This window comes from Narcine bancroftii, chromosome 2 (assembly GCF_036971445.1).
Source record: "Narcine bancroftii isolate sNarBan1 chromosome 2, sNarBan1.hap1, whole genome shotgun sequence".
NCBI lineage: Eukaryota > Metazoa > Chordata > Chondrichthyes > Torpediniformes > Narcinidae > Narcine > Narcine bancroftii.
Window position 1 is genome coordinate 155,801,160 of NC_091470.1, and position 25,510 is coordinate 155,826,669.

At 35.9% G+C, this 25,510-nt stretch overlaps 1 protein-coding gene across 8 annotated transcripts in view; it reads left to right on the forward strand.

Annotated features, from left to right (window-relative positions):
- Positions 1-25,510, forward strand: part of ubr4 (ubiquitin protein ligase E3 component n-recognin 4) — a 220,003-nt gene that overhangs the window by 188,407 nt on the left and 6,086 nt on the right. For all 8 annotated transcript variants that reach the window (XM_069918724.1, XM_069918722.1, XM_069918723.1 and 5 more), the window contains 5 exons: positions 2,673-2,786; positions 2,891-3,033; positions 10,040-10,165; positions 10,479-10,673; positions 11,096-11,320. In XM_069918724.1, the coding sequence (XP_069774825.1) occupies positions 2,673-2,786; positions 2,891-3,033; positions 10,040-10,165; positions 10,479-10,673; positions 11,096-11,320 (803 nt within the window). The remainder of the gene's footprint in view (positions 1-2,672; positions 2,787-2,890; positions 3,034-10,039; positions 10,166-10,478; positions 10,674-11,095; positions 11,321-25,510) is intronic.

Here is a 25,510-nt window from a genome sequence, read left to right on the forward strand (position 1 = left end):
GAACTGTACTTGCTGGTCAAATAGGTTTAATAATGTTTGTCTCTGTTCCTCTGCAACCCAAAGTAGCATTCCACTATTTTTATCTTGGGATAGAGCCATCACAGACTGAGTGGGACAAATACTCTCCTTCCAAACTAGTTTGGATCCATGACGTTCTCCTTTATTTCACATTAGTTAATTTTCTATTATTTATTCAAGTTTGTTCAAATCAAAATGTTATGGGTCTTTTTAATTTACATTTTTATTTAGACATAATTTAGCATGGAAGCAGGCATTTTTGGCCCATGCACCCAATTAACCTGCAACCCCTGAGTACATGTTGAAGGGTGGCAGGAACTGGAGCACCAGAAGGAAACCCATGCAGAAAAGGGGAGAACATATAAACTGTTTACAGACCGTGGTGGGTTTGAACTCCAGTCACTGACGCTGTAACAGCATTGTGCTTAACCCAGGGGTGTCAAACTCAAATTCACGGAGGGCCAAAATTAAAAACTTGGACTAAGTCGAGGGCTGAACTAAATATTTATTGAAAATTTTCAACAACATCTGCATGTTTTCTCTTCTTTCAACATATGTAATGTTAAACTTTTTCTTATTAAAATAAATGTTTAATAATAGTTTTGGATAAACTCTTTCCAGAAGCATTAACAAATGAGAAATAAAATATTCAATAAATAATATTTCTCTATAGAGGATTTGTCAAATGTTGCTAGTGTGCTGTCGAATAGTAAAATCTGAGGGCTATTGAGAATGTGGGAGAATAACATGATTCCTGAAACAATCAAATGGGTGACTGATTGTGGGCATGAACTCTGGCAGGGTTATTTGCCATGCCCTTTTGCCATTGGTACAGATATCCTTTGATTTACACACTTTTCAAGTTTTATGCCTAATGAGCTTGTATCCAGGTGCAGGACCATTTTTAACCAGGAATATATTTATCACTGTGACATGAAACTATTGGAAGATCGTTTTATTCCTGAGATTAAAGTTCATAATCCTTACTCAGGCCTGTGTGCGGGAGGGCGGGGTTTGCGGGCGATCGGGTTGGACAACGACAGTGCGGGGGCATCGGCTCACGCTGCAGGGCGGCATCTCGGCGGATCAGCGGCCCCGTCACCGTGAGTCGCGGGTCGGCCTGCGGCAGGGAGGGGGAGTGGGCAAGGGTCCTGGCGAGGTCAGGCCCGAGGCCTCCGGTTCCGGGCGCTGGGAAGCGGCCTTGGCTTCCCCTGAGACCGGCCAGGCCCCAAAACCGGAGTCCATGGTGAGACCCTGCAACGTAAACAGAGGAGGTGGGGGCGATTAGTGGGCTGACGCCAATGCATTCTGGGATTTATATTATTAGCTGTGCATGCGCTATACTGGCGCGGCGGCCAGCAGGCCACCTCTAATACATTTTTGAAATGATCTTGCGGGCCAAATATAATTATATCGTGGGCCAAATTTGGCCCACGGGCCAGAGTTTGACATGTGTGGCTTAACCGCTCTGCTAGTTGTGCCGCTGTTTGTTGATTAGGTTACTTGAACAAACCTTGAATTCTTGTCTTTGGTATTGGTACAATTTTAAATTGGTAAATCTTCACACATACTCCACTACATAGGTAAAATTTGAGTTGTCCCCAGGTGAGCAATTATTTTAACCTTTGAATTTCCCTTAAGCCAAATTGCCCTTTGTGTTGTGATGCTCAATTGCATGTTCCTGATTAGCACAGCAGTTAATTAATGGACTACATAACCATATAGTTTGCCAAGTGACAAAGCTCACAGCACCTTTACTGTGGTTAAAATTACCTGAAATACATCAAACCTGCGGTAGTGAGACTGATGAATTTCACTATTTCAGTCACGAACTTGCAGCGTGAAAGGTGATGATTTGATTATAAATCCTTTCATAGAAACCACAATTGCTGGAAAGGATGAAACATTTTCAGAAGGAACATGAAGATAAAATAGTACTTAGTTGGAAATTGCTAATCATTCGTACATTTCTGAGAGATTTCATTAATGGGATCACATCAAGAACTGGACTGCAACTATAAAACTGCCCTATGGTCTGTATAATTTGAGAATGGATGGTTGCATCTATAGTTACATGGTCAAATTGAACAAGTCAAGTTCTTTTGTAAACAGGAAGAACACTCCCTGTTGAGAAAGAGAAGCAGAATAGATGACCCTACAGGATGGTGACCACGGCGGTGGGCCAGTGAGGGGCTCAGCGGCTGTGAGACCCCCACATGCTGTGAGCAACTTGCGGGCCTTACATGGGCTGCTGGAGAGTGGCTCATGGGAACTGGGATTCGAGGGGCTCTGAGAATAAGAAGGGCTCCCGAAGGGACTCCAGCTCTGGACGCTTCCTGATCGTGTCAGAGGTTTAGATCTGAGCTCGGGTTGCCAATGGATCAAACCGGGGTCTTTGCAGCTGCAGAGGCTGTGGAGGCACTAGAGGTGAATGCTCGGACACTCATTAACTCTGAAGGGACTCTCTTGCTTCTCTTTCCTCCTCCCTATAAGGTGCGCCAGGCCACACTTGTGGTGACTCTGTCCTTACGGCAGTCAAAAGGCAATTTTGTGTAACTTTACTTGTTCTGTACTATTATATGAAAATAAAGGAATCCTGAAACGTTTTGTATTCTTTTTAACTCATTCTCATGGTTTTGTTTCTTGACTGACAGACCAATGAGAAAGGTCAAGTGGTCACCACTACGACATTACTAAAGCAAATGGAAGAACTGATTGAGGAACCAGGTTTGACCTGCTGCATTTGCCGAGAGGGTTATAAATTTCAGGTAAGCCAATATTGTCAGAAAAAAGCATGTAATTACAGTACAATTTTACTGTTGAAATGTCACTATTTTTCAGTCACAGAAGTAATTCTTTATCTCTATTGTAGCCAACTAAGGTGTTGGGAATTTACACCTTCACAAAGCGTGTTGCAATCGAAGAGTTTGAAAACAAACCACGGAAACAACAGGGGTACAGCACAGTGTCGCATTTTAATATTGTCCATTATGATTGTCACCTTGCTGCTGTCAGGTAATGATAGCCCTCTTCTTTTTGCTCTTCATTATGAAATGTTGTGATAGCTTAAATTTTGTCAAATAACTTCCAATGATAAGTGAGCTGCTATCTGGAGGGAGCAGTTCACCACCTGAAATGTGCAAACAACATATTGGGACCTGAAGAGTTTGTTGGAACAGAGGAAGAAGAAGACCAAGATCTTCACAGAGAAATAGAAGGTAAAACTGATGGACAAAGAGAAATAAAAGGTAAAACTAATGAACAGAATATAGATAAAGTATTTTTTGAAGAACAAATGAGATCACTAAAAGAATGGTTAACATTAGAATTTAATGCAATTAAAAGGAAAATGAAAAGAACAGAAGATAAAATGCAAAGGTTAAAGCTGGTAATGACAGAAATAGGGAAAAGAGTAGAGAATGTGGAAGAGCAGGAAACGGCTGTAGAAATGGTAGTAAATGACAAGAGAAAAATTGGAAGATAGTGACAAAAAAATTAAAGAGAGACAAGAGTTGTTATCTCAGAAAATTGATATGTTGGAAAATTATAGTAGGCGAAACAACATAAAAATAGTGGGCCTGAAGGAGGGTGAAGAAGGCACAGACATGAAGGAATTTATAAAAGGATGGATCCTGAAAGTCCTGGGAATGACAGAAATGCAGGAAGAAATGGAAATAGAAAGGAGAAAGGGCACATAGAGCATTAGCTCTGAAACCACAGACACATCAAAAACTAAGATCCATTTTAGTAAAATTGTTGAGATACACGACAAGGGAAAATATACTGGAATGGTAAAGGAATAAAATTAGAGAAGATAATAAACCATTGGAATACAAGGGTCAAAAAAATTTTTTTTACCCAGACACAAGTTTTGAACTCTTAGAGGAAGAAGGAATTTAATACAGCGAAATCAACTTTATGGATAAAAGGTTACAAATTCATATTAAGACATCCAGCTGTGCTTAAAATATTTATACCCGGGGAGCAAAACAGATTGTTCTCGGATCCAGAGAAAGCGCAAAAATTTGCAGAACATTTGCAGAACAGGAGAAGAAATGAAGAGATGTAACAAGAACGAAGAATGGCAATAAAGTATATATAAAGAAGTAAAAACAATGTATATGTAAAGAACTAAAGAGGGAAAAGAGAAGGGAAGGAAGGAAGGGGGTAAAAAAGAGAGAGCTTTGTTATATGTGTTTTTTTTAAAGTTTTCTGGAGAGGGCTGGGTAGAGGGGGAATAACCGTCACTGTAAAATCACTTGATGCTGTGAACAAGATTGCAATCCAAATGAAAAGAGGAGTTGTGGTTGCCCGGCAAGGGATATGGGGTAACTCAGAGAGAGGGGGATCTTTTGGGGTTAAGGTATTAGTGGATGTGGGAATTGCGGGGGTACTTTATGTCTTAAATGTGTTGTCGTACATTAAGTGTAATAAGAGAAAACTAAGAGATGAAAATGGGGAAAAGGGTGGTGAAGAGGTGGAAGAGAGGTGCAAGCAAGATATAAGATGGCCTTGTTGAACTATATGACTATAAACATTAATTAAAAGGAAGAGGCTACTAAATTTATTGAAGAGGGAGAAAATAGATATAGCATTTGTGCAGGAAATGCATCTAACTGAAGCGGAACATAACAAATTAAAGAGAGACTGGGTAGGACACATAACGGCAGCATCCTATAATTCAAAAGCTCGAGGTGTAGCCATACTAGTTAACAAAAATGTACCAATCAAAACAAAGGAGGAAATAATAGATCCAGCAGGGAGGTTTGCAATGATAAAGTGTCCCATATACTCAGAATTTTGAAATCTGCTCAATATATTTGCGCCTAACGAGGAGGATCAAAAGTTTATTCAGGATATTTTTTTGAAGGTTGTAGACACACAAGGAAATATATTGATAGGAGGGGATTTTAACCTTAATTTAAAACCAATGTTGGATAAAACTGGACAAAAGACAAGTAAAAAGAATAAAGTAGCCAAATGTATGGTTAAATCAATGCAGGAAATGAAACATGGATATATGGAGGAGGCAACACCCAAGAGAGAAGGAATTTTTATATTATTCGAGTAGGCACAAAACTTACTCGAGGATTGATATGTTTTTGTTGTCAGCCCATATTCAAGGGAGAGTTAAGAAAACTGAGTATCAAGCTAGACTACTATCAGATCATTCACCCCTATTATTAGCAATAGACATCCCACCAAGAACACATAGATGGAGGTTAAACTCCATGCTACTTAAAAGACAAGAATTTAGGGAGTTCATTGAATGGGAAATTAAAACATATTTTGAAATAAACACAGGATCAGTGAAAGACAAATTTATATTATGGGATGCAATGAAAGCCTTCATTAGAGGGTAGATGATAAGTTATGTGACTAAGATGAAAAAGGATTACAATCGGAAAATAGAGCAGTTGGAAAAGAAGATAGTAAGTACAGAAAAGGAATTAGTAAAAAAGGATGATATAATGAAAAGGAGAGAATTGGCGGACAAAAAAAGTTCAATACTAAACATTACAAACGTACAAGGTGGAGAAGAACATAATGAAAATAAAGCAAAAGTATTACGAACTTGGAGAAAAAACACATAAAATATTAGGCTGGCAACTTAAAACAGAACAAGCTAAAAGAACGATACTGGCATCAAGGAAAAAGGACAAACAAATTACATATAATCCAAACGAGACAATGAAAATTTTAAAGAATTTTATGAACAATTGTATCAAACTGAGAACAAGGGCAAAGATGATAAAATTGAGGAATTTTTAGCTAAAATTGAACAGCCGAAATTGCAAGAAAAGGAACAAAACAAACTGATAAAACCATTTGAAATGGAGGAAGTACAGGATATATTAAAAAAGCTGCCGAACAATAAAACACTAGGAGAAGATGGATTTCCAATAGAATTTTATAAAACAGTTAAAGAGTTATTAATTCCTCCTCTCCTGGAAGTAATGAACCAAATAGAAGAAACACAAAACTTGCCAGATTCATGTAAGACAGCAATAATTACAGTAATACCAAAAACAGGGAAGGATCTATTAACACCAGCATCATATAGACCAATATCTCTACTTAACTCAGACTATAATAATAGTGAAATTATTAGCAAACAGATTGGCTGATTGTGTACCTAAAATAGTAAAACAAGATCAAACTGGACTTATAAAGAAAAGACAAACAAACTTATTAATCTAATCCACGCAGTTCAAGGAAATAAGAAACCAGTGGCTGTTGCCCTAGATGCAGAAAAGCCTTTGACAGAGTAGAGTGGCATTACTTATTTAAAGTATTACAGAAGTTCAATCTACCAGAAAAATATATAAATTGGATTAAAGCATTGTTTAATGGACCGTTGGCAAATGTAGCAATAATCCCCCCCTCATTGTTCACCTTAGCAATAGAACCTTTTGCAGAACTGATAAGAATAGAAAATAAATTAAAAGGGATAAAAATAAAGGAGGGGTATAAAATCAGCTTATTTTCAGATGACATCATAGTATACCTAACAGAACCAGAGGTATCAGTAAAAGAATTACATAAGAAATTGGAGGAATATGGAAAAATATCAGGGTACAAGATCAACGCAAATAAAAGTGAAGTGATGCCAATGAGTAACACAGACTAGACAGAATTTAAAAAAGAATCACCATTTAAATGGCAACCACAGCAATCCAATACCTAGGGATCAGGTTAGATAATAACTTAAGCCACTTCTACAAACTAAATTATCAGCCACTAATAAAGAAATTGCAGGAAGACTTAGAACATTGGAAAGAATTACCGCTAACGTTGATAGGGATGGTAAACTGCATTAAAATAACCGTGTTCCCAAGAATACAATACTTATTTCAAACATTACCAATTCCCTTAACAGAAAATTTCTTTAAGGAACTAAAGAGCATAATAAGGAAATTCATGTGGAAATGGAGGAATCCAAGGGTAGCGTTAGATAAATTAACAGAGAGGTATAATCAAGGTGGTTTACAGTTACCAAATTTTAGAAATTATTATAGAGCTGCACAATTAAGGTATTTATCAGATTTTTACCAGACAAGGGAAAAACCAGACTGGACTAAGATAGAACTACATAAAAGAGGGGAGAAGGTACCGGAACATATACTTTATAAGTGGGATGAAAAGCTGGTGCAATATAAAAACTCACTAGTACTGCATCATTTACTTAATACATGGAAGAAGATCCACTTAGAAAGGAAAAAAAAAGAATTATGAAATACCAAAATTATTATTGACGCAAAATCAGCTAATCCCTTTTACAATAGACAACCTTTCCTTTTGAGAATGGGAGAGAAAAGGAATCAAAAGAATAGAAAATTGTTTTTTGGGAAATTATTTATTAATATTTGAGCAGTTGAAGTACAAATATGGAATAACTCATGATACAATGTTTGCATATCGTCAATTGAAAGCTTATTTAAAAGATAAATTGGGGAACAGCTTGAGATTACCTGAAGGAAGCAGCTTTGAATATGTGATTACAGACACAATGATAATCAAAAGATTTATAACCAACATGTACATTAAGCTGCAAGATAAGGAAAATGAAAAGGATCTAAACATAAAGATAAAAGATGAAGTATGGGAAAAGTTATGTTCTGGAACTATGAAGAATACAATAAACACAAAGTTATGCATGATACAGTATAATTGGTTACACAGGGTATATATTGCTCCTCTAAAATTAAAAAATGGGATTCAACATTATCAGATAGATGTTTTCACTGTAAGGAGAAAATGGGAACAACATTACATGCAACTTGGGCATGTACGAAAGTAAATATGTTTTGGGAAGAATTAAATCAGATACTAAATAAAATTACAAAAAATAACATACCAAAAAAAAACAGATATTTCTTTTAAGTAACAGAAGTAGAGAATTAGGCCTCAAATTGGATAAAGTGCAAAAAAAATTCATTTTGATAGCCTTAGCGATAGCAAAAAATTGTATAATGTCAACTTGAAAAATGGAAGATAGAATGAGTACAGTAATGGTACATGGAAATTAATAAATGTATTCCATTGGAAAAAATAACATAATTTAAAAAATAGTCACAATGTTTGAACAAATTTGGGAACCATACATGGAACATATCAGAGAGAGCTTGCCTACGACCTCCATCCCCTAAAATGAGGAGAAGAAAAAACGACTAGATTAATTTTCCTTTGTGTGAAAATATTGTTTTATGGTTTTATAGTATATGTTGAATATTTATGGGTTTTGGAGGGGGTGGGTAGAGGAGAGGGAGGGAAAGTGGGGGAAAAAAAGGAGAAAAGACCACTAAATTTAATGAGAAATGTTTGTACATATTTTGGTTGATATGGTTCACAGTGTGAAAAATAAAAAATTATATATAAAAAAAAGTTTGCTGGAACATCAGATCAACACTACTGTATGAAGTATCCATGACATTTTTCACAAGGACAGTGGATATTTATTTCCAAGCTCTGTTTCGATGCTTCTCAACATGTAGTCAGCGGACCATTAGTAGTCACTGACAAAAGGCAAAGGAGGAAAAACCCAACACCCAACCCCAACCAACCATTTTTCCCCTGCAGCCGCTGCAACCGTGTCTGCCTGTCCCGCATCGGACTTGTCAGCCACAAACGAGCCTGCAGCTGACGTGGTCTTTTACCCCCTCCATAAATCTTCGTCCGCGAAGCCAAGCCAAAGTATTGGACCATATAAGAAAATTAAGGATTAAAGAAACAAATACATCTGCGCATTCTGTAATTTTAATCATTGACAAATAAATATTTGCTAAAGACTCAAGGAGACATTGTTTCCTGCTATGGATGTTTTTGTCCATAATTAGGCTGTTTTGTATTTAATTGTGGAACACGTTCCCACAATACAAAGGTAAAGTGGAATCTGGCTCAGCAATAAGATGCTTGTTGACAGTGACCTTTTAAACCTGTTAAGCAAGAAAGTGAAGACATTGTAATTGGAATTTAATACACAAAAGCGCTGGAGAAACAAGTCATGCAGCATTCTTTATGGTAAAGTTACTTTACGTTTTGAGTCTGAGCCCTTTGTTAAGGTACTTACAAAAAGCAGGCAGGCACATGAATAAAATGATGTGGGGAGGGGCATAGGCCCACAGCATGGGTGGATAGGGTGGGAGGGCTGAAGCTGGAAAGTGATAGGGAGAGGGTGCAGCTCTCTGAATGGAGGGAATGGGGTGGGAAGCAGGAGGAAAGGAGACAGAGGGATGGGGAAGAGAGAGAGAGAGAGAGACAGGAGAGGGGCCTAATGGAAATCGGAGGTTAATGTTATGCCATCTGGTTGGAGAGTACCCAGATGGAATATGGGTGTTCCTCCATTTTCTGGGAGGCCTCGGTTCAGAAGTGTTTGAGGCCATGAACAGGCATGTCGGCGTGGGAGTGAGATGTGGAAATGAAATGGTTGACCACTTGCAGGTCCCTGCTATTGCAGCAGACAGAGGGAAGATGCACCCAATCTGCATCCAATCTCTATGTAGAGAAGGCCTCTTTAGTACCAACCCCCATGACCGCAGCAAAAGCTACACTTGTGTCCCATCCCTCACCACCATTTTGGGCCCCAAACAGTCCTTCCAAGTGAAGCAACAATTCATGTGAATCTGCATCTTCCGTCATCTACTGTATCTGGAGCTTCCCTTGTGGGCTCCTTTGCCATAAAGAACGCTGCGTGATCTGCTGAGTTTCTCCAGCACTTTTGTATATTAAACTCTTTTTAAACTTTTTATTTATATGCTCCATAGGACCAAACAAATCAAAATTAATTGTGAGTGGAAATGTCTGTAAGCAAATACAGAAAAACTAGTAATGAAACAATTGTTTTCTCTTGAAAGTTTTTTGATACACTGTCATAAAGTGAAATTGGTACATTTTATTTGTAAGATGTGGATGTCATTGTATTCACTGAAGTGATTTAGTAACCCAGTAGCAATGATTTCAGTTACCTTTGATTAATTTACTTGTATCAATGTAGTTGATTTTTGTGGATTCAATCCTTTAGATTGGCACGTGGTCGAGAGGAGTGGGAAAGTGCTGCATTACAAAATGCAAACACCAAGTGTAATGGATTGCTTCCTGTGTGGGGTCCACATGTTCCAGAATCAGCGTTTGCTACCTGTTTGGCAAGGTAAGTCTGTAAGATTCTCTAATATTTTTTATGATGGAAGGTGAAAGATATAACTTCCTTCAGTACTGCAGTAATGTACACTCGAGGAACAAGTAACATCTCTTATGGTGTAAGAATTCCACCATTAGACCAAGCTGACACAAAGGAGTATTGACGTTATGAATAGTATGCGGTTAAAATTAGACTCCATTGTTGATAAGCCCAGTCACGTGCTTCAATGTTCTAGCTACCTGAATTAATTAAGGCATGTATTATGGGAGTAATGTTTCTCTATGGTGTACTGTATTTTCAATGGCCTTATTTCTGATTTTAGGCACAACACATACTTACAGGAGTGCACTGGCCAACGTGAACCCACTTACCAACTAAACGTTCATGATATTAAACTACTCTTCCTACGTTTTGCAATGGAACAGTCATTTAGTGTTGATACTGGTGGAGGAGGTAGAGAGAGCAATATCCATCTAATCCCTTATATAATGCATACAGTTCTCTATGTTCTTAACACGTAAGTACGTTTTTGCATAAGGATAACTGAATATTTATTATCTAATTTTAATTCAATGAAATTAAGTATAATATTGTAGTTTCTTTATAAGTTCAATCTTTTACAAAATACTTGTTCATTTCAGCAAGAATGAATTTCAGTCTATGTACGTTGTATGATGTCCAACTCATTATCAAATCTTATTTTCTCTCTGTATTGAGGTTTGTTCACATTTCTTTGCGTTTGTGTGTGTGTGTGTGTGTATATTATAGTTTTTGCACTAGCAATAAGTGGTAATTCTGCCTCACACGCAGGAAAAAGAATCTCAGGATTATATGTGATGTCATTTGTGTACTGACAATAAATCTGAACTTTAACTTTCAATCTTCACTGAATGGTCACCATTTTTCATGTGTATATTTACATTGTAAATCAAATCACAGGACACGAGCAACATCGCGAGAGGAAAAGAACCTACAAAGTTTCTTGGAACAGCCAAACGAGAAATGGATTGAGAGTGCATACGAGGTGGATGGAGCACACTATTTCATAGTCTTGGCACTCCATGTTTTTCCACCTGAGAAATGGAAAACTGTTCGTGTTGATTTTCTAAAACGTCTCCTGGTCACTATCCAAGCAAGAAAAGCATCACCTGGTGGCTCCAACAAGTAAGAGAAACTATGTTGTCACCAAATGTGAGAAGTGCTATCTGGGAGAGCATTTTGAGCACATTTCCTTAAATTATATATGCTATCTTTAATTCAATCCCCACGGGTGATCAATGTTATTCTTTGAGGAAAATGGTGAGCATTCTCTTTTGCCAAATAGGTCTGTTTTAATTCCAGTAACTTATTTTGCACATTTTAGATTTTGAAGTCTCTTTCCATTTCTCTGAGTTGTGTGAGGAATGTTTACGTGTAAGCATACTTTGTCTCAAAACAGAATTCAATCCAGTACAAAGACAAGAGGAAAGTCTTGGCCTTTTGGAGGTTTTTTCTTCACTAAATGAACTCTTTAGCCCATCTCTCTGTACCATTAGCTTCCAGTATGTCATTGAATTATGTTTGGATATCCCAAATGCATACATATTGCTCAGTAGATTAATTTAAATATTTATTACTTTAAAAGGGCGTCAGTAAGATTTTGACATTTCACTTTTTCACTATCCCTTGTAGTTTAGAATCCTTTGAAATATACTTTTATTTGATCCATACTTTAACATGTCAAACCAGTGATTTTATAAAGGTTTGAATTTTTTTAAAAAACACTTGCTGGAAAGCACTTGGCAGGCCACAGTATCTGTCCAAAGAGTTTTTAAAGTTGAAAACTATTCAACAGGCTGGGAAAGATCAAAACAATTAGTTGTACTTGAAAAGATGGTGGAGAGGGATGGGAAAGACAAAGGAAATTTCTCTGATGAGGGTGGGATCAGAATTGCCAATGATGCCATCTAGTTGATCAGAAGATATAGGAGTAGAAGTAGGCCAATCAGCCCATCGAGTTTGCTCTGCCATTTTATCATAAACTAATTCATTCTCCCACTCAGCCCCACTCCCCAGCCTTCCCTCCGTAACCCTTGACTAATCTAAATACCTGTCAATCTCTGCCTTAAATACACCCAATGATCTTGCTTCCACAGCCACTTGTGTCAACAAGTTCCTCAAACTCACTACCCTCTGGCAAAAGAAATTTCTCCGCATCTGTTTTAAATTGACGCCCTTTTATCCTGATGTTGTGCCCTCATGTCCTAGGTTCCCCAACCATGGGAAACATGGTTGCCACAACTACTCTGTCCAGGCTTTTCACCATGCAAAATGTCTCAATAATGTTCCTCCCCACCATCCTTTTGTACTCCCATGAGTACAGTCCAAGAGCTAACAAATATTCTTCATATATTAACCCTTTCATTCCTGGTATCATTCTAGTAAATATTAATTGAGCCCTTTCCAATGCCAGCTCATCTTTTCTCAAATCTTCTTCTTTGGCTTGGCTTCGCGGACGAAGATTTATGGAGGGGTGAAAGTCCACGTCAGCTGCAGGCTCGTTTGTGGCTGAAAAGTCCGATGCGGGACAGGCAGACACGGTTGCAGGGGAAAATTGGTGGGTTGGGGTTGGGTGTTGGGTTTTTCCTCCTTTGTCTTTTGTCAGTGAGGTGGGCTCTGCGGTCTTCTTCAAAGGAGGTTGCTGCCCGCCGAACTGTGAGGCGCCAAGATGCACGGTTGGAGGGATATCAGCCCATTGGCGGTGGTCAATGTGGCAGGCACCAAGAGATTTCTTTAGGCAGTCCTTGTACTGTCGCTCTTTAGGCAGTCCTTGTACTGTCGCTCCAATGAATGTTGAGGATGGAGCGACTTCATCCCTAACATCGAAGATGGCAGAGGCCGACAGCATCGAATCCACGCTGCTGAAGATCCAACTGCGCTGGGTAGGTCACGTCTCCAGAATGGAGGACCATCGCCTTCCCAAGATCGTGTTATATGGCGAGCTCTCCACTGGCCATCGTGTCAGAGGTGCACCAAAGAAGAGATACAAGGACTGCCTAAAGAAATCTCTTGGTGCCTGCCACATTGACCACCGTCAGTGGGCTGATATCGCCTCAAACCGTGCATCTTGGCGCCTCACAGTTCGGCGGGCAGCAACCTCCTTTGAAGAAGACCGCAGAGCCCACCTCACTGACAAAAGACAAAGAAGGAAAAACCCAACACCCAACCCCAACCAACAAATTTTCCCCTGCAACCGCTACAACCGTGTCTGCCTGTCCCGCATTATGTCGTCTATATAAGGCACCCAAAACTGTACATAGAGGTCTCATCAGTACCCTATAGAGTCTCAACATTACATCCTGTTCCTCCAGAAATAAATGCTAATATTACCTTTTTCACCATGGCTCAAGTTGGAGGTTTACCTTTAGGGTATTCTGGATGAGGACTCCTAAGTCTCTTTGCACCTCTGAATTTTGAATTTTTTCCCCATCTAAATAATAGTCTGCCCATCTATTTCTTCTACCAAAGTTTATGACGACAATTTTCAACATTGTACAATATGACTCTGATTATCCAAAATCGGATTCTCCAAAATCCTCAGTTATCTGAAATTTTTTTTTAAATTCAAATGAGGATATATGAAATATAACAGAAATCCTCATTTATCTGAAATGTTTTCGGAGCTTAACTGACTGGGATGTCAGGCTCCCGGCGGAAGCAGCAGCAGCGGACCTCGGGCTCCCGTGCTGGCAGCATTGGACCTCAAGACCTCAGGCTCCTGGCATGAGTAGGGCCTTGGTGGGAAGGTGTCAGTGATCGGCAGTGGCCAGCATTTTTTGGGGGTGAGAATTAAATATTATTTTAATGCTTAAAAAAGCCTTATTTTGCTTTTGCTATTGGGCTGTTTTTAAAAAAGACCAGTTTTCAAAAAAAACATTTATTTGAAATAGGCCCAGTCCCAACCATTTCATAATCAGTGTTGTACTGTATTTCATTTGCAACCTCTTTGTCCATTCTCCTAATCTCTCTGCAGCCTTTCTGTATCCTCAGCACCACCCGCCCTACTATCTATTTTGATGTCATCTGCAAATCTAGCCACAAAGCCATCTATTACATAACCCAAATCATTTATATAGAACATAAATAGAAGAGGCCCAATAGATTAGATCAAAAAGAGAAGGGGAAAGAGAGGGACCTACTGGTTCATTAGAGAAGTGAAAACTAAGATATTGCAGATGGATAACCCACAGCATTGCAGTTCCTTTGCTATTACCGCAGCCTTCATTGAGATTCTAACCTCCCCAACCATTATCTCAGAGAAAAGTAAATCTCATTTCTTCTCAAATGATGTCATAGGTTGGAGACGTGAAAAAATGCCTCTCCCAGCAGAATAAATCAAAATTTTTCTTAAATTTAAAAGCTTTGAAATCTCTTTATTAATCGATATATAATGGCTAGGTAAACAACTAAGAAAACTATTACTAAAGAGGTTAGTACAACTGAAGAAGTTGGGCCTATCATAACGATGGAGCCTCGGGCTCAAGTTCCTCTTCCTCCAAGAGCAGGGATTCATGTGATTCCAGCACCATCTCTCCGGGGGCCCAGCAAAGATGGTGCTGGAGTCCAGAAGAGGACGATCAAACTGCAGACGTCACGGGATCAACTCCGCCTGCACAGAAATTCACACATGCGCATAACGCAACAACCTGTTGCCCTATGGGGAACAGCTGAGTCGGTTAAGGCTGTGGTTACTAGTGTTGCTAGTCAGACTCAGACCCATCTGAAAGTGATTCAGAAGGACAAAAGGATGAAGATCAAGACAAAGAGAAGGAAGAATTTGAAGGGGGCAGGAGCAGAATGTGAAAAAGAAGAAGCCCAACTTATTCAAGGGATTGAAGCTTTACAATTCAAGTACCCTGAAGCCAGAACTCAAGGTGTGGAAGCTCTTGAACAAACCTCTAGAATTATCACCCAAATGCAGTTAATGTGTAGACATCTGGATTTGCAATTTATATCTGTCAGAAGTTAAAGCACAATTTAAATATGTTAAGAGTGAAACGAAAAATATTAAAGAAATTGCAAAATATACTGAAGTTGTTGATAAAGTTAAAATGCAAATCCAGAAAATTGAAGATGATATTTAAGATTATTGTTATGAAGTAGAACAATGTAAAGATACAGTTAATAAAATGAAAGATTCGGTTATGGCTTGGGATGTGCAAAGGAAAGAACTTTCACAAATGGTTAATGTATTGGAAAATCATAGTCGCAGGAACAATGTGAAGGTTGTCGGGTTGCCTGAAGACTTTGAAGGCTCCAATCCAGTACAATTTTTTCAAAAGAGGATTCCAGAAATGCTGGGTCCTCAGAATTTCCCAAATGGACTTGAACTGGATAGGGCGAATCGAAAAAAGCCATTTCTAGGATAAATGCCACACTCTATTTTGATTAGATGTTTAGGTTATCAAGATAAAGATACAATATTAAGAATGGCGGTGCAAAATGCCCAAAAAATATCAAGGTCCATTAACAGTAGCAAATAGTAAGGTTTTTTTTAATGCGGATTTAAGTGAAAAGAAAGGAATTTAGCCCTGCAAAATCTGTGCTTTGGAAAAAGGGATATAAATTCTCTTTTCAATACCCAGCCACACTTAGTGTTTTCTGGAGAAAATCAATCGCTTTTTTTTAATTGATGAAGATGAAGCTTTGGAATTTGCAAATTCTCTTTCGAATATCAAACAAGATCAACGAATGGATGTTCAGAGTCGAGCCATTCAGCAAATTTTGGCAGATCGATCTGAGAAGAAGCAGGTTGAACAACAGATGTTGCAGCAAGATTTGGTTGAGATTAATGATGACCAAGTGAATAAAGATCTCAAAGAAGCTCTTTATACTTATAAATTAACTATTTGATTAAAGCAATGTATATTTTGTCCTGGGGAGGCAGACTATTTGTCTTCTCCTTCCGTAGCCGCGTTCCACTTGGTGGCGAAGGCCATTTCCTGTACAGAAGAGGAAAGTAGTACTATTTTTTTTAAACAATGCTTTTTTGTTTTTTTTTCTATTTTTTATATATATAGGGTTTTTTTCTTGCTTGGAGATGTCGAATATAATTGAAAGTTTTTATGGAGCGGGGGTCCAACAGGATGGGTGGCGAGAGTTCTTTCATTTTTGGGCTTAAGAAATGGCTATTAATAATGTATTAAATTTTGTATGTTTAAATATAAATGTGATTAATAAATGCACCTAACGTAGATGATGAAAGATTTATTTATGATTCTTTTATGCATCTTGCTGAGGCATATGAAAAAGTTTTAATTGAATGAGACTTTAATTGTTGTTTAGATCCAATCATGGATAAGTCACAAAAGTCGGTTATTAGGACTAAAACTGCGAAAAGGATTTTGACTTTCATGAAAGATTCAATTTGATAGATATTTGGCAAAGGTTAAATGTGAAAGAAAGGGATTATTTTTATTCTTATTGGCATGACTCTTATTTGAGAAAAGATGTTTTTAATGTCAGCACAATTGCAAGGAAGATTTATGCATGCAGAGAACAAAGCTAGGATTTCATTCACCATATAAGAAAACAAATTCAGGAATTTTTAGTAATATGCTATGAAGGATTATTTAAGAGATCAGATAATAAGTTATTTGGTGAAAATTAAGAAGGATTATGTTAAAGAATTAAACTGGAAAAGAGAGAATTTGGAAATGTTTCCGAGGAAAATAGGAAAAAATTAACAAAAAAGAAATGTTATAATAATTCGATGCAGTCTTTAGAACAGAAAAATTAATTGAGAGAACTAAACAAAAGTACTATGAATTGGGGGAAAGAGTGTATAAGGTTTTGGCTTGCCAATTGAAGGTAAAACAAACCTCTAGAACAATTAATGCTCTTAAAAAGAATTCTAATAAAATTACTTACAAACCTCAAGATTTTTATTTTAATTTGTATAGATCTCAGTTTGATAGTGATGAAGTTAAAATTGATAAAATTTTGTCTAAGATTAGCAGTCTGTCTGCCTTGGATTGTCAAGATCAGAAAGATTTAGATGCTCCATTTACGGTAAGAGAAATCACTGGGGCTCTTAATTCTTTGCAAAGTGGTAAGTCACCAGGGGATGATGGTTTTCTGCCTGAATTTTATAAGAAATTTAGAGATTTATTTAATACCTCCTTTTATGGAGGTGTTGAAACAGGCATCAGAAACCCATTTTCTACCAGAATCTTTTTGAAATGCATTTATAACTGTGATGCCTTAAAAAGATAGAAATTTGTTAAAAAGTGAATCATATATGTCAATATCTTTATTAAATGTGGATTATACAATTATAGCTAAAGTTTTGGCTAATAGAGTGGCTAGATATCTACCAAATTTAAGTTGTAAGGATCAATTTTTTTTTAAGCCATTCTGCTGATAATATTGCTAGATTGATTAATTTATTACATATATCTCAAAGGTGATTTACCGGTAGCGGTTACTTTAGATGCTGAGAAGACCTTTGATAGATTAGAATGGAATTATTTATTTAGGTTGTTTAGAAAAATTTGTTTTTTGATTTACATTCATTAATTGGGTTAAAACTTTATATAAAAATCCCTCTGCTAAAGTTGTAACGAATGGACAAACTTCTTCTGCTTTTCCACTGACTAGATCAAGTAGACAAGGATGTCCTTTATCTCCAGCTTTGTTTCAGCAATTGAATCTTTAGCAGAGTTCATAAGACAAGATTCTCGTATTAAGGAAATAAAAGCTAGTCAAGAGGAACATAAGATTAATTTATTTGCTGATGTTTTGGTTTATATGACAGATCCTATAAATTCTTTGCATCAATTATATATAAGGTTGGAAGAATATGGTGAAATATTAGGTTGTAAGATTAATTGGGACAAAACTGAAATTATGCCCTTGGTTAAAGGGGATTATATTCAATGTAGAGAATTTACTTGATTTAAGTGGTAAAATGATGGAATTAAATATTTGGGGATTAAAGTTGATAATGATTTAAATAATCTATATAAACAGAATTATTTACCTTAATAAAATTAAGGAAGATTTAAATAGGTGGAATGATTTGTCCATATCTTTAATAGGTGGAGTAAATTGTAAAAAAAATGAATATTTTTCCAAAGGTTCAATATCTTTTTCAGTCAATTCCTTGTTGGATTCCTCAAAATTTCTTTAAAGATTTACATTTGCTTATTAGGAATTTTTGTGAAAAGATGGCTATAGTCATTTCGGGAAAATTAACTTAGAAATTTGAAGTAGGAGGTTTGCAACTTCCCCATTATAAGAATTATTATGGAGCAGTTCAATTGAAATTTTTTTTGTTTTTTTTTAATTTTTTTTATTTTTCACACTATAAACCATATTGACCAAGATACATACAGACATTTTTCTTCTTAAATATATACAGTGTCGTTTTCTCCCCCTTTTCCCCCTCCCTCACTCCTTTTCCCATTTATTTAAAGTTCAAACTATAAGATACATTAAACCCATTAAACAATGTTGTCACTTAATAAAAGTAAACAAGAAATTTTACTGAGTCAGTTCTTTTCATTATCTTCTCCTTCTGTCATTTTAGGTGGTGGAAGTCCACGGTAGTATTTCTCTATTGTGTTTCATGTATGGCTCCCATATTTGTTCGAATATTGTAATATTATTTCTTAAATTATATGTTATTTTTTCCAATGGAATACATTTATTCATTTCTATATAGCATTGTTGTATTCTCAAGTTACCTTCTAATTTCCAAGTTGACATAATACATATTTTTTTGCTATAGCTAGGGCTATCATAACAAATCTTTTTTGTGCTCCATCCAAATCGAGTCCAATTTCTTTGTTTCTGAGATTACTTAGTAGGAAGATCTCTGGGTTTTTTGGTATATTGCTTTTTGTGATTTTATTTAATATCTGGTTTACATCTTCCCAAAATTTTTCCACTTTCTCACATGTCCAAATTGCATGAATTGTTGTTCCCGTTTCCTTTTTACAGCGAAAACATCTGTCTCATACTGTTGGGTCCCATTTATTTAACTTTTGAGGTGTGATGTATAGCCTGTGTATCCAATTATATTGTATCATACGTAACCTCATGATTATTGTATTTCTCATAACACCCAACATTGTATAACATCTCATAACATTGTATTCTTATTTCCCGAAAAACAATTTTCTATTCTTTTGATCCCTTTTCTCTCCCATTCTCTAAAGGAAAGGTTATCTATTGTAAAAGGGATTAGCTGATTTTGCGTCAATATTAGTTTTGGTAGTTGGTAATTTGTTTTATTTCTTTCTACATGAATCTTCTTCCAAATGTTGAGCAGATGATGCAATACCGGTGAATTCCTACGTTGTACCAATTTTTCATCCCATTTATATAGTATATGTTCAGGTATCTTCTCCCCTATTTTATCTAGTTCTAATCTGGTCCAATCTGGTTTTTCCCTTGTTTGATAAAAATCTGATAGGTATCTTAATTGTGTGGCTCTATAATAATTTTTAAAGTTTGGTAGTGGTAAGCCTCCTTGTTTGTACCATTCTGTTAATTTATCTAGTGCTATCCTCAGTTTCCCCCCCTTTCCATAAAAATTTCTTTATCATTTTCTTTAAATCCTTGAAGAATTTCTCTGTTAGGCATATTGGTAATGACTGAAATAGGTATTGTATCCTTGGGAAAATGTTCATTTTAATACAGTTTAGCCTTCCTATCAGTGTTAGTGGTAAGTCTTTCCAATGCTCTAAGACGTCTTGTAATTTTTTCATTAATGGATGGTAATTGAGTTTATATAGATGGCCGAGGTTTTTATTTATTTGTATACCTAGGTATTGCATTGTTTGTGTTTGCCATCTAAATGGCGATTCTCTCTTAAACTTTGAGAAATCCGCATTATTCATTGTCATTGCTTCACTTTTATTTGCGTTGATCTTGAACCCCGACACTTCTCCATATTCCTTCAATTTCCTATGTAATTCTTTTATTGATATTTCTGGTTCTGTTAAGTATATTATAACGTCATCTGCAAATAGACTGATTTTATATTCCTTCTCTTTTATTTTTATCCCTTTTATTTTATTTTCTGTTCTTATCAGTTCTGTTAGTGGTTCTATAGCTAACGCGAACAGTGAGGGAGATAGTGGACATCCCTGCCTTGTTGATCTGCTTAAGTTAAATTGTTTTGATATATATCCATTTACTGTCACTTTCGCCAATGGCCCCTTATATAATGCTTTAATCCAATTAATATATTTCTCTGGTAAGATGAATTTTTGTAATACTTTGAATAAATAATTCCATTCTACTCTGTCAAAGGCCTTCTCTGCGTCTAAAGCAACCGCTACTGTTGGAGTTTTATTTCCTTCTACTGCATGAATTAAGTTAATAAATTTACAGATATTGTCTGTTGTTCGTCTTTTTTTACTAAATCCAGTTTGGTCTAGATTTACTATTTTTGGTACACAGTCAGCTAATCTGTTTGCTAATAGTTTAGCTATTATCTTATAATCTGTGTTAAGTAAAGATATTGGTCTATATGACGCTGGTGCAAGTGGATCTTTCCCTGTCTTTGGTATTACTGTAATTATTGCTGTTTTGCATGAATCTGGTATGCTTTATGTTTTATCAGTCTGGTTGATTACTTCCAGAAGGGGAGGAATTAATAAGTCTTTAAATGTTTTATAGAATTCTATTGGGAATCCATCCTCTCCTGGTGTTTTATTGTTCAGTAGTTTTTTATTATCTCCTGTAATTCTTCTATTTAAAATGGTTTCATTAATTTATTTTGCTCCTCTGTTTGTAATTTCGGTAGTCAATTTTAGTTAGAAATTCATCTATTTTGTCTTCTTTCCCTTCGTTTTCAGTTTGATATAGTTGCTCGTAGAATTCCCTGAAGTTTGCATTAATCTCTGTTGGATTATATGTAATTTGCTTGTCCTTTTTCCTTAATGCCAATACCATTCTTTTAGTTTGTTCTGTCTTAAGCTGCCACGCTAGAATTTTGTGCGTTTTTTCTCCTATGTTCATAATATTTCTGTTTTGTCTTCATTGTGTTCTTCTCCACTTTATATGTTTGTAGTGTTTCATATTTTATTTTTTTATCTGCCAATTCTCTTCTTTTAGTTGTATCTTCCTTTATTGCTAATTCTTTTTCTATATTTGTTATTTCCCTTTCCAACTGTTCTGTTTCCCGATTGTAGTCCTTCTTCATCTTAGTTACATAACTTATTATTTGCCCTCTGATGAACGCTTTCATTGCGTCCCATAGTATAAACTTATCTTTCACTGATTCCGTATTTATTTCAAAGTACATTTTAATTTGTCTTTCAATTAATTCTCTAAAATCCTGCCTTTTAAGTAGCATGGAGTTTAATCTCCATCTATACATTCTTGGAGGGATGTCCTCTTACTCTATTGTCAATATCAAGGGTGAATGGTCCGATAATATTCTAGCTTTATATTCTGTTTTTCTTACTCTGTCTTGCATACGAGCTGATAACAGGAATAGGTCTATTCTTGAGTATGTTTTATGTCTGCCCGAATAATATGAATATTCCTTTTCCTTTGGGTGTTGTTTCCTCCATATATCCAAAAGTTGCATTTCTTGCATCGATTTAATTATAAATTTGGTTACTTTGTTCTTTCTGTTAGTTATTTTTCCATTTTTATCCATGTTTGAATCCAAATTAAGGTTAAAATCCCCTCCTATTAGTATGTTCCCTTGCGTGTCTGCTATCTTCAAAAAGATATCTTGCATAAATTTTTGATCTTCTTCATTAGGTGAATATACATTGAGTAAATTCCAAAATTCTGAATATATCTGACATTTTATCATTACATATCTCCCTGCTGGATCTATTATTTCCTCTTCTATTTTGATTGGTACATTTTTATTGATTAATATAGCTACTCCTCTGGCTTTTGAATTATATGATGCTGCTGCTACATGTCCTATCCAATCTCTCTTTAATTTCTTGTGTTCCACTTCAGTTAGATGTGTTTCTTGTACGAATGCTGTATCAATTTTTTCTTTTTTCAGTAAATTTAACAGTTTCTTCCTTTTGATTTGGTTATGTATTCCATTAATATTTAAAGTCATATAGTTGAACATAGCCATTTCATACTTTGTTTATCTTTCCTTTCCGTTTCCTCATCACCACCTTCCCTTCTTATCCATTTCTGCTTTCTTTTTTTGAACACATTATAAGACAACATTTCTAAAACATAAAATATTTCCACTATTCTCATATCTAAAATTCCTTTAACCCCAATAGTCCCTCCCCTTCCTGAGTTGCCCTTTGTCCCTTGTCGGGCAACCACATCTCCCCTCTCCATTTGGATTTGCGAATTCACTTGCAAGCGTCAACTGATTTTGCAGTGACTGTAATTCTTCCCCACCCAGCCCCCCAGAAAAGATTTTAATCTTCATATATAACAAAGGTCACTCTCTTAATTCCCTTCTTACTTCCTTTCTTCCCTTTCTTTCCCTTCTTAGATACATACACACATATACATATATATATATATACCTACATAGACACATACATATAGTTTGTTGTCATTTTTGTTCTTATTACATCTCTTCATCTCTCTGTTTGTTTTGTAGTTGTTCTGCAAATTTTCGTGCTTCTTCCGGATCCGAGAATAGTCTGTTTTGCTGCCCCGGAATAACTATTTTAAGTACTGCTGGGTATTTTAACATAAATTTATAACCTTTTTTCCATAGGGTCGTTTTTGCTGCATTAAACTCCTTCCTCTTCAGGAGTTCAAAACTTATATCAGGATAGAAAATAATTTTTTGACCCTTGAATTCCAGTGGTTTTTTTTTGTCTTCTCTTATTTTCTTCATTGCTTTCTCCAATATATTTTCTCTTGTTGTATATCTTAACAATTTTACTAGAATGGATCTTGGTTTTTGTTGTGGTTGTGGTTTTGGGGCTAATGTTCTGTGTGCCCTTTCTATTTCCATTTCTTCCTGTAATTCTGGTCTTCCTAGGACCCTGGGGATCCATTCTTTTATAAATTCTTTCATATTTTTGCCCTCTTCATCTTCCTTAAGGCCCACTATCTTTATATTGTTTCTTCTATTATAATTTTCCATTATATCTATCTTCTGAGCTAACAGCTCTTGTGTCTCTTTAACTTTTTTATCAGATTCTTCTAATTTCTTTTTTAAGTCATGTACTTCCATTTCTATGGCTGTTTTTCGTTCTTCCTTGTCTACTCTTTTTCCTATATCTGACATGATCTCTAATGTATTCACTTTTTCTTCTGTACTTTTTATTCTTCTTTTTATTTCACTGAATTCTTGTGACTGCCATTCTTTTACTGTTTCCATATATTCTTTAAAAAAAATATATCCATGTACTTGCCCTTCTCTTCATCTTCCATTTCTCTATGTTCTTCCTCTTCTTCTTCTGAGTCCACTCCAGGATCTGTGTCCTTTACCTCTGTCTCTTCTGGTTTTCTTGTTGGGTTGTTTGTTTTATTTTGTTGGGTATTTTTGGCCTTCTTATTTTTATTAGAAGTGTCTTGATGTTGGTCATCTGTTGTTTCTTTGATTTCTTATTTTTACTCTCTTCTTTCTTGCTCTCGTTATTTTCTGTGTTTTCCTCTTGCTGTTGTGTTGTAGTTGTCTGTTTCAGCTGTGGAGATCGACTCCTCAGCTGGTCCCCCCTCCCGTCAGTGTTATTTTTGTCTTGCACGGTTGCGCACTTTTGTTTGGCTCCGTGAACCATTTTTGTAGTCCCGAGTTCGGGGCTTCGACTGACCTCAGGGAGCGGGCTTCTCTCTCCACGGCAGGCCTCTTTCTTCCGACGTCTTTCCTTCTTCTTTTCTTCCCTTTGTTTTTGGCTTTTCTCCACACTTTTACTTTCACTTTGTTTTGATTTTTATGTTTGTGCCTTTGCTTTTTCTCTATCTTTTTTTTACTTTTCTGGAGAGGGCTGGAGTTCCCCGACCGGCCACTACTCTATCACGTGACTCCTCCCGCTCAATTGAAATTTATGGATGGGATGATTGATTTAGATAAATCCTCAGCTTGGGTTAAAATAGAATTGAGTAAAACAGAAGATTCAATGCAAGATTTTATTTATAAATGGAATTCAAAATTGTTTACAGAAACTAGAGACATTTGATTGGAAAATAGGTGGAAAAGGTTTGATTTCTTGAAAATGTTTTATATCAAAAAAGACCTTTTCTATAAATAATTTTTGAGGATTTGGAGTCAAATGGGGAATTAAGAAAGTTGAAGATTGTTTTGAAGCTGGTAAATTTATTACTTTTCAATGAATGAAGAAAAAATTTAATGTTCCAAATAGTACTTTTTATTAAATTAGCGCTTTCTTGCTTGATAAGTTAGATCATAATTTGATGCTACCTAGACAGAATGAATTAGAATCATTGATATGTAAGGGTGATATAAATACGTTTATTTCAGAGATGTATAAATTACTTTCAATAAACAGCTCCTAAGTTAGGAATTCATAAATCAAGATGAAGATGGGAGGTTGATTTAAATAATAGATGAAAATGAATGGATACAATTATGTAAGGAAAATATGATGAAAATTATTAATGTTTGGTATAGACTGGTTCAATATAATTTTCTACATCAATTATATTTAACTCCTCAAAAATGTTTTTAAAATTGAATCCAGTATTATCATATTTTTGTTTTAGATGTGATCATGAAGTTGGTTTGTTTTTCCATTCTATTTGGGGTTGTCCCAGAGTAAAAAACCTTTTTGGTTAGAGGTTTAAAAAAAAAATTTTGGAGAAAATATTAAGGGTTAACTCCCACAGGATCCGATGCTATTTTTCTTGGGTAATGTTAAAGTGGTTAGTCCTAAATTAAGATTAACTATGTATCAAATTGAATTTTTATGATTAACTTTAGGTGTTTCTAGAAAGTGCATACCCTTTACTTGGAAATCAGATATGGATTTAGGGATGGAGAGATGGCGTGCTAAATTGTGTTCTTGTATTCACAAGAAAATAACATAATTTACATAATAAATATAATTTTTTTATTGAAAATATGGAACCCATAATTACAGTATGCTGGTTTGAAGGCTCTCTGAAAGCCTGCCTTGTTGGTAGCCCTCAGTTTCAATATTGTATTGAGATTTATATTTTCTTTTTGGCATTCTCCTAACTTCCTTTTCTCTCCTTTCTTCTTTCCTTGATACTTTTGGGGTGGGGATGCAGATGGACCAACGATGGTTTTTTGGGGATTTCTTTTTATATTTACCACATTTGTACTTATTTTAGTTTTATTAATTATGTATACATGAATATTTTTTTAAAATTCTTAAATAAAATGTTCAAAAAATATTCTTCCACAGAGTTCTTCATATTTGAGCTTGGCTT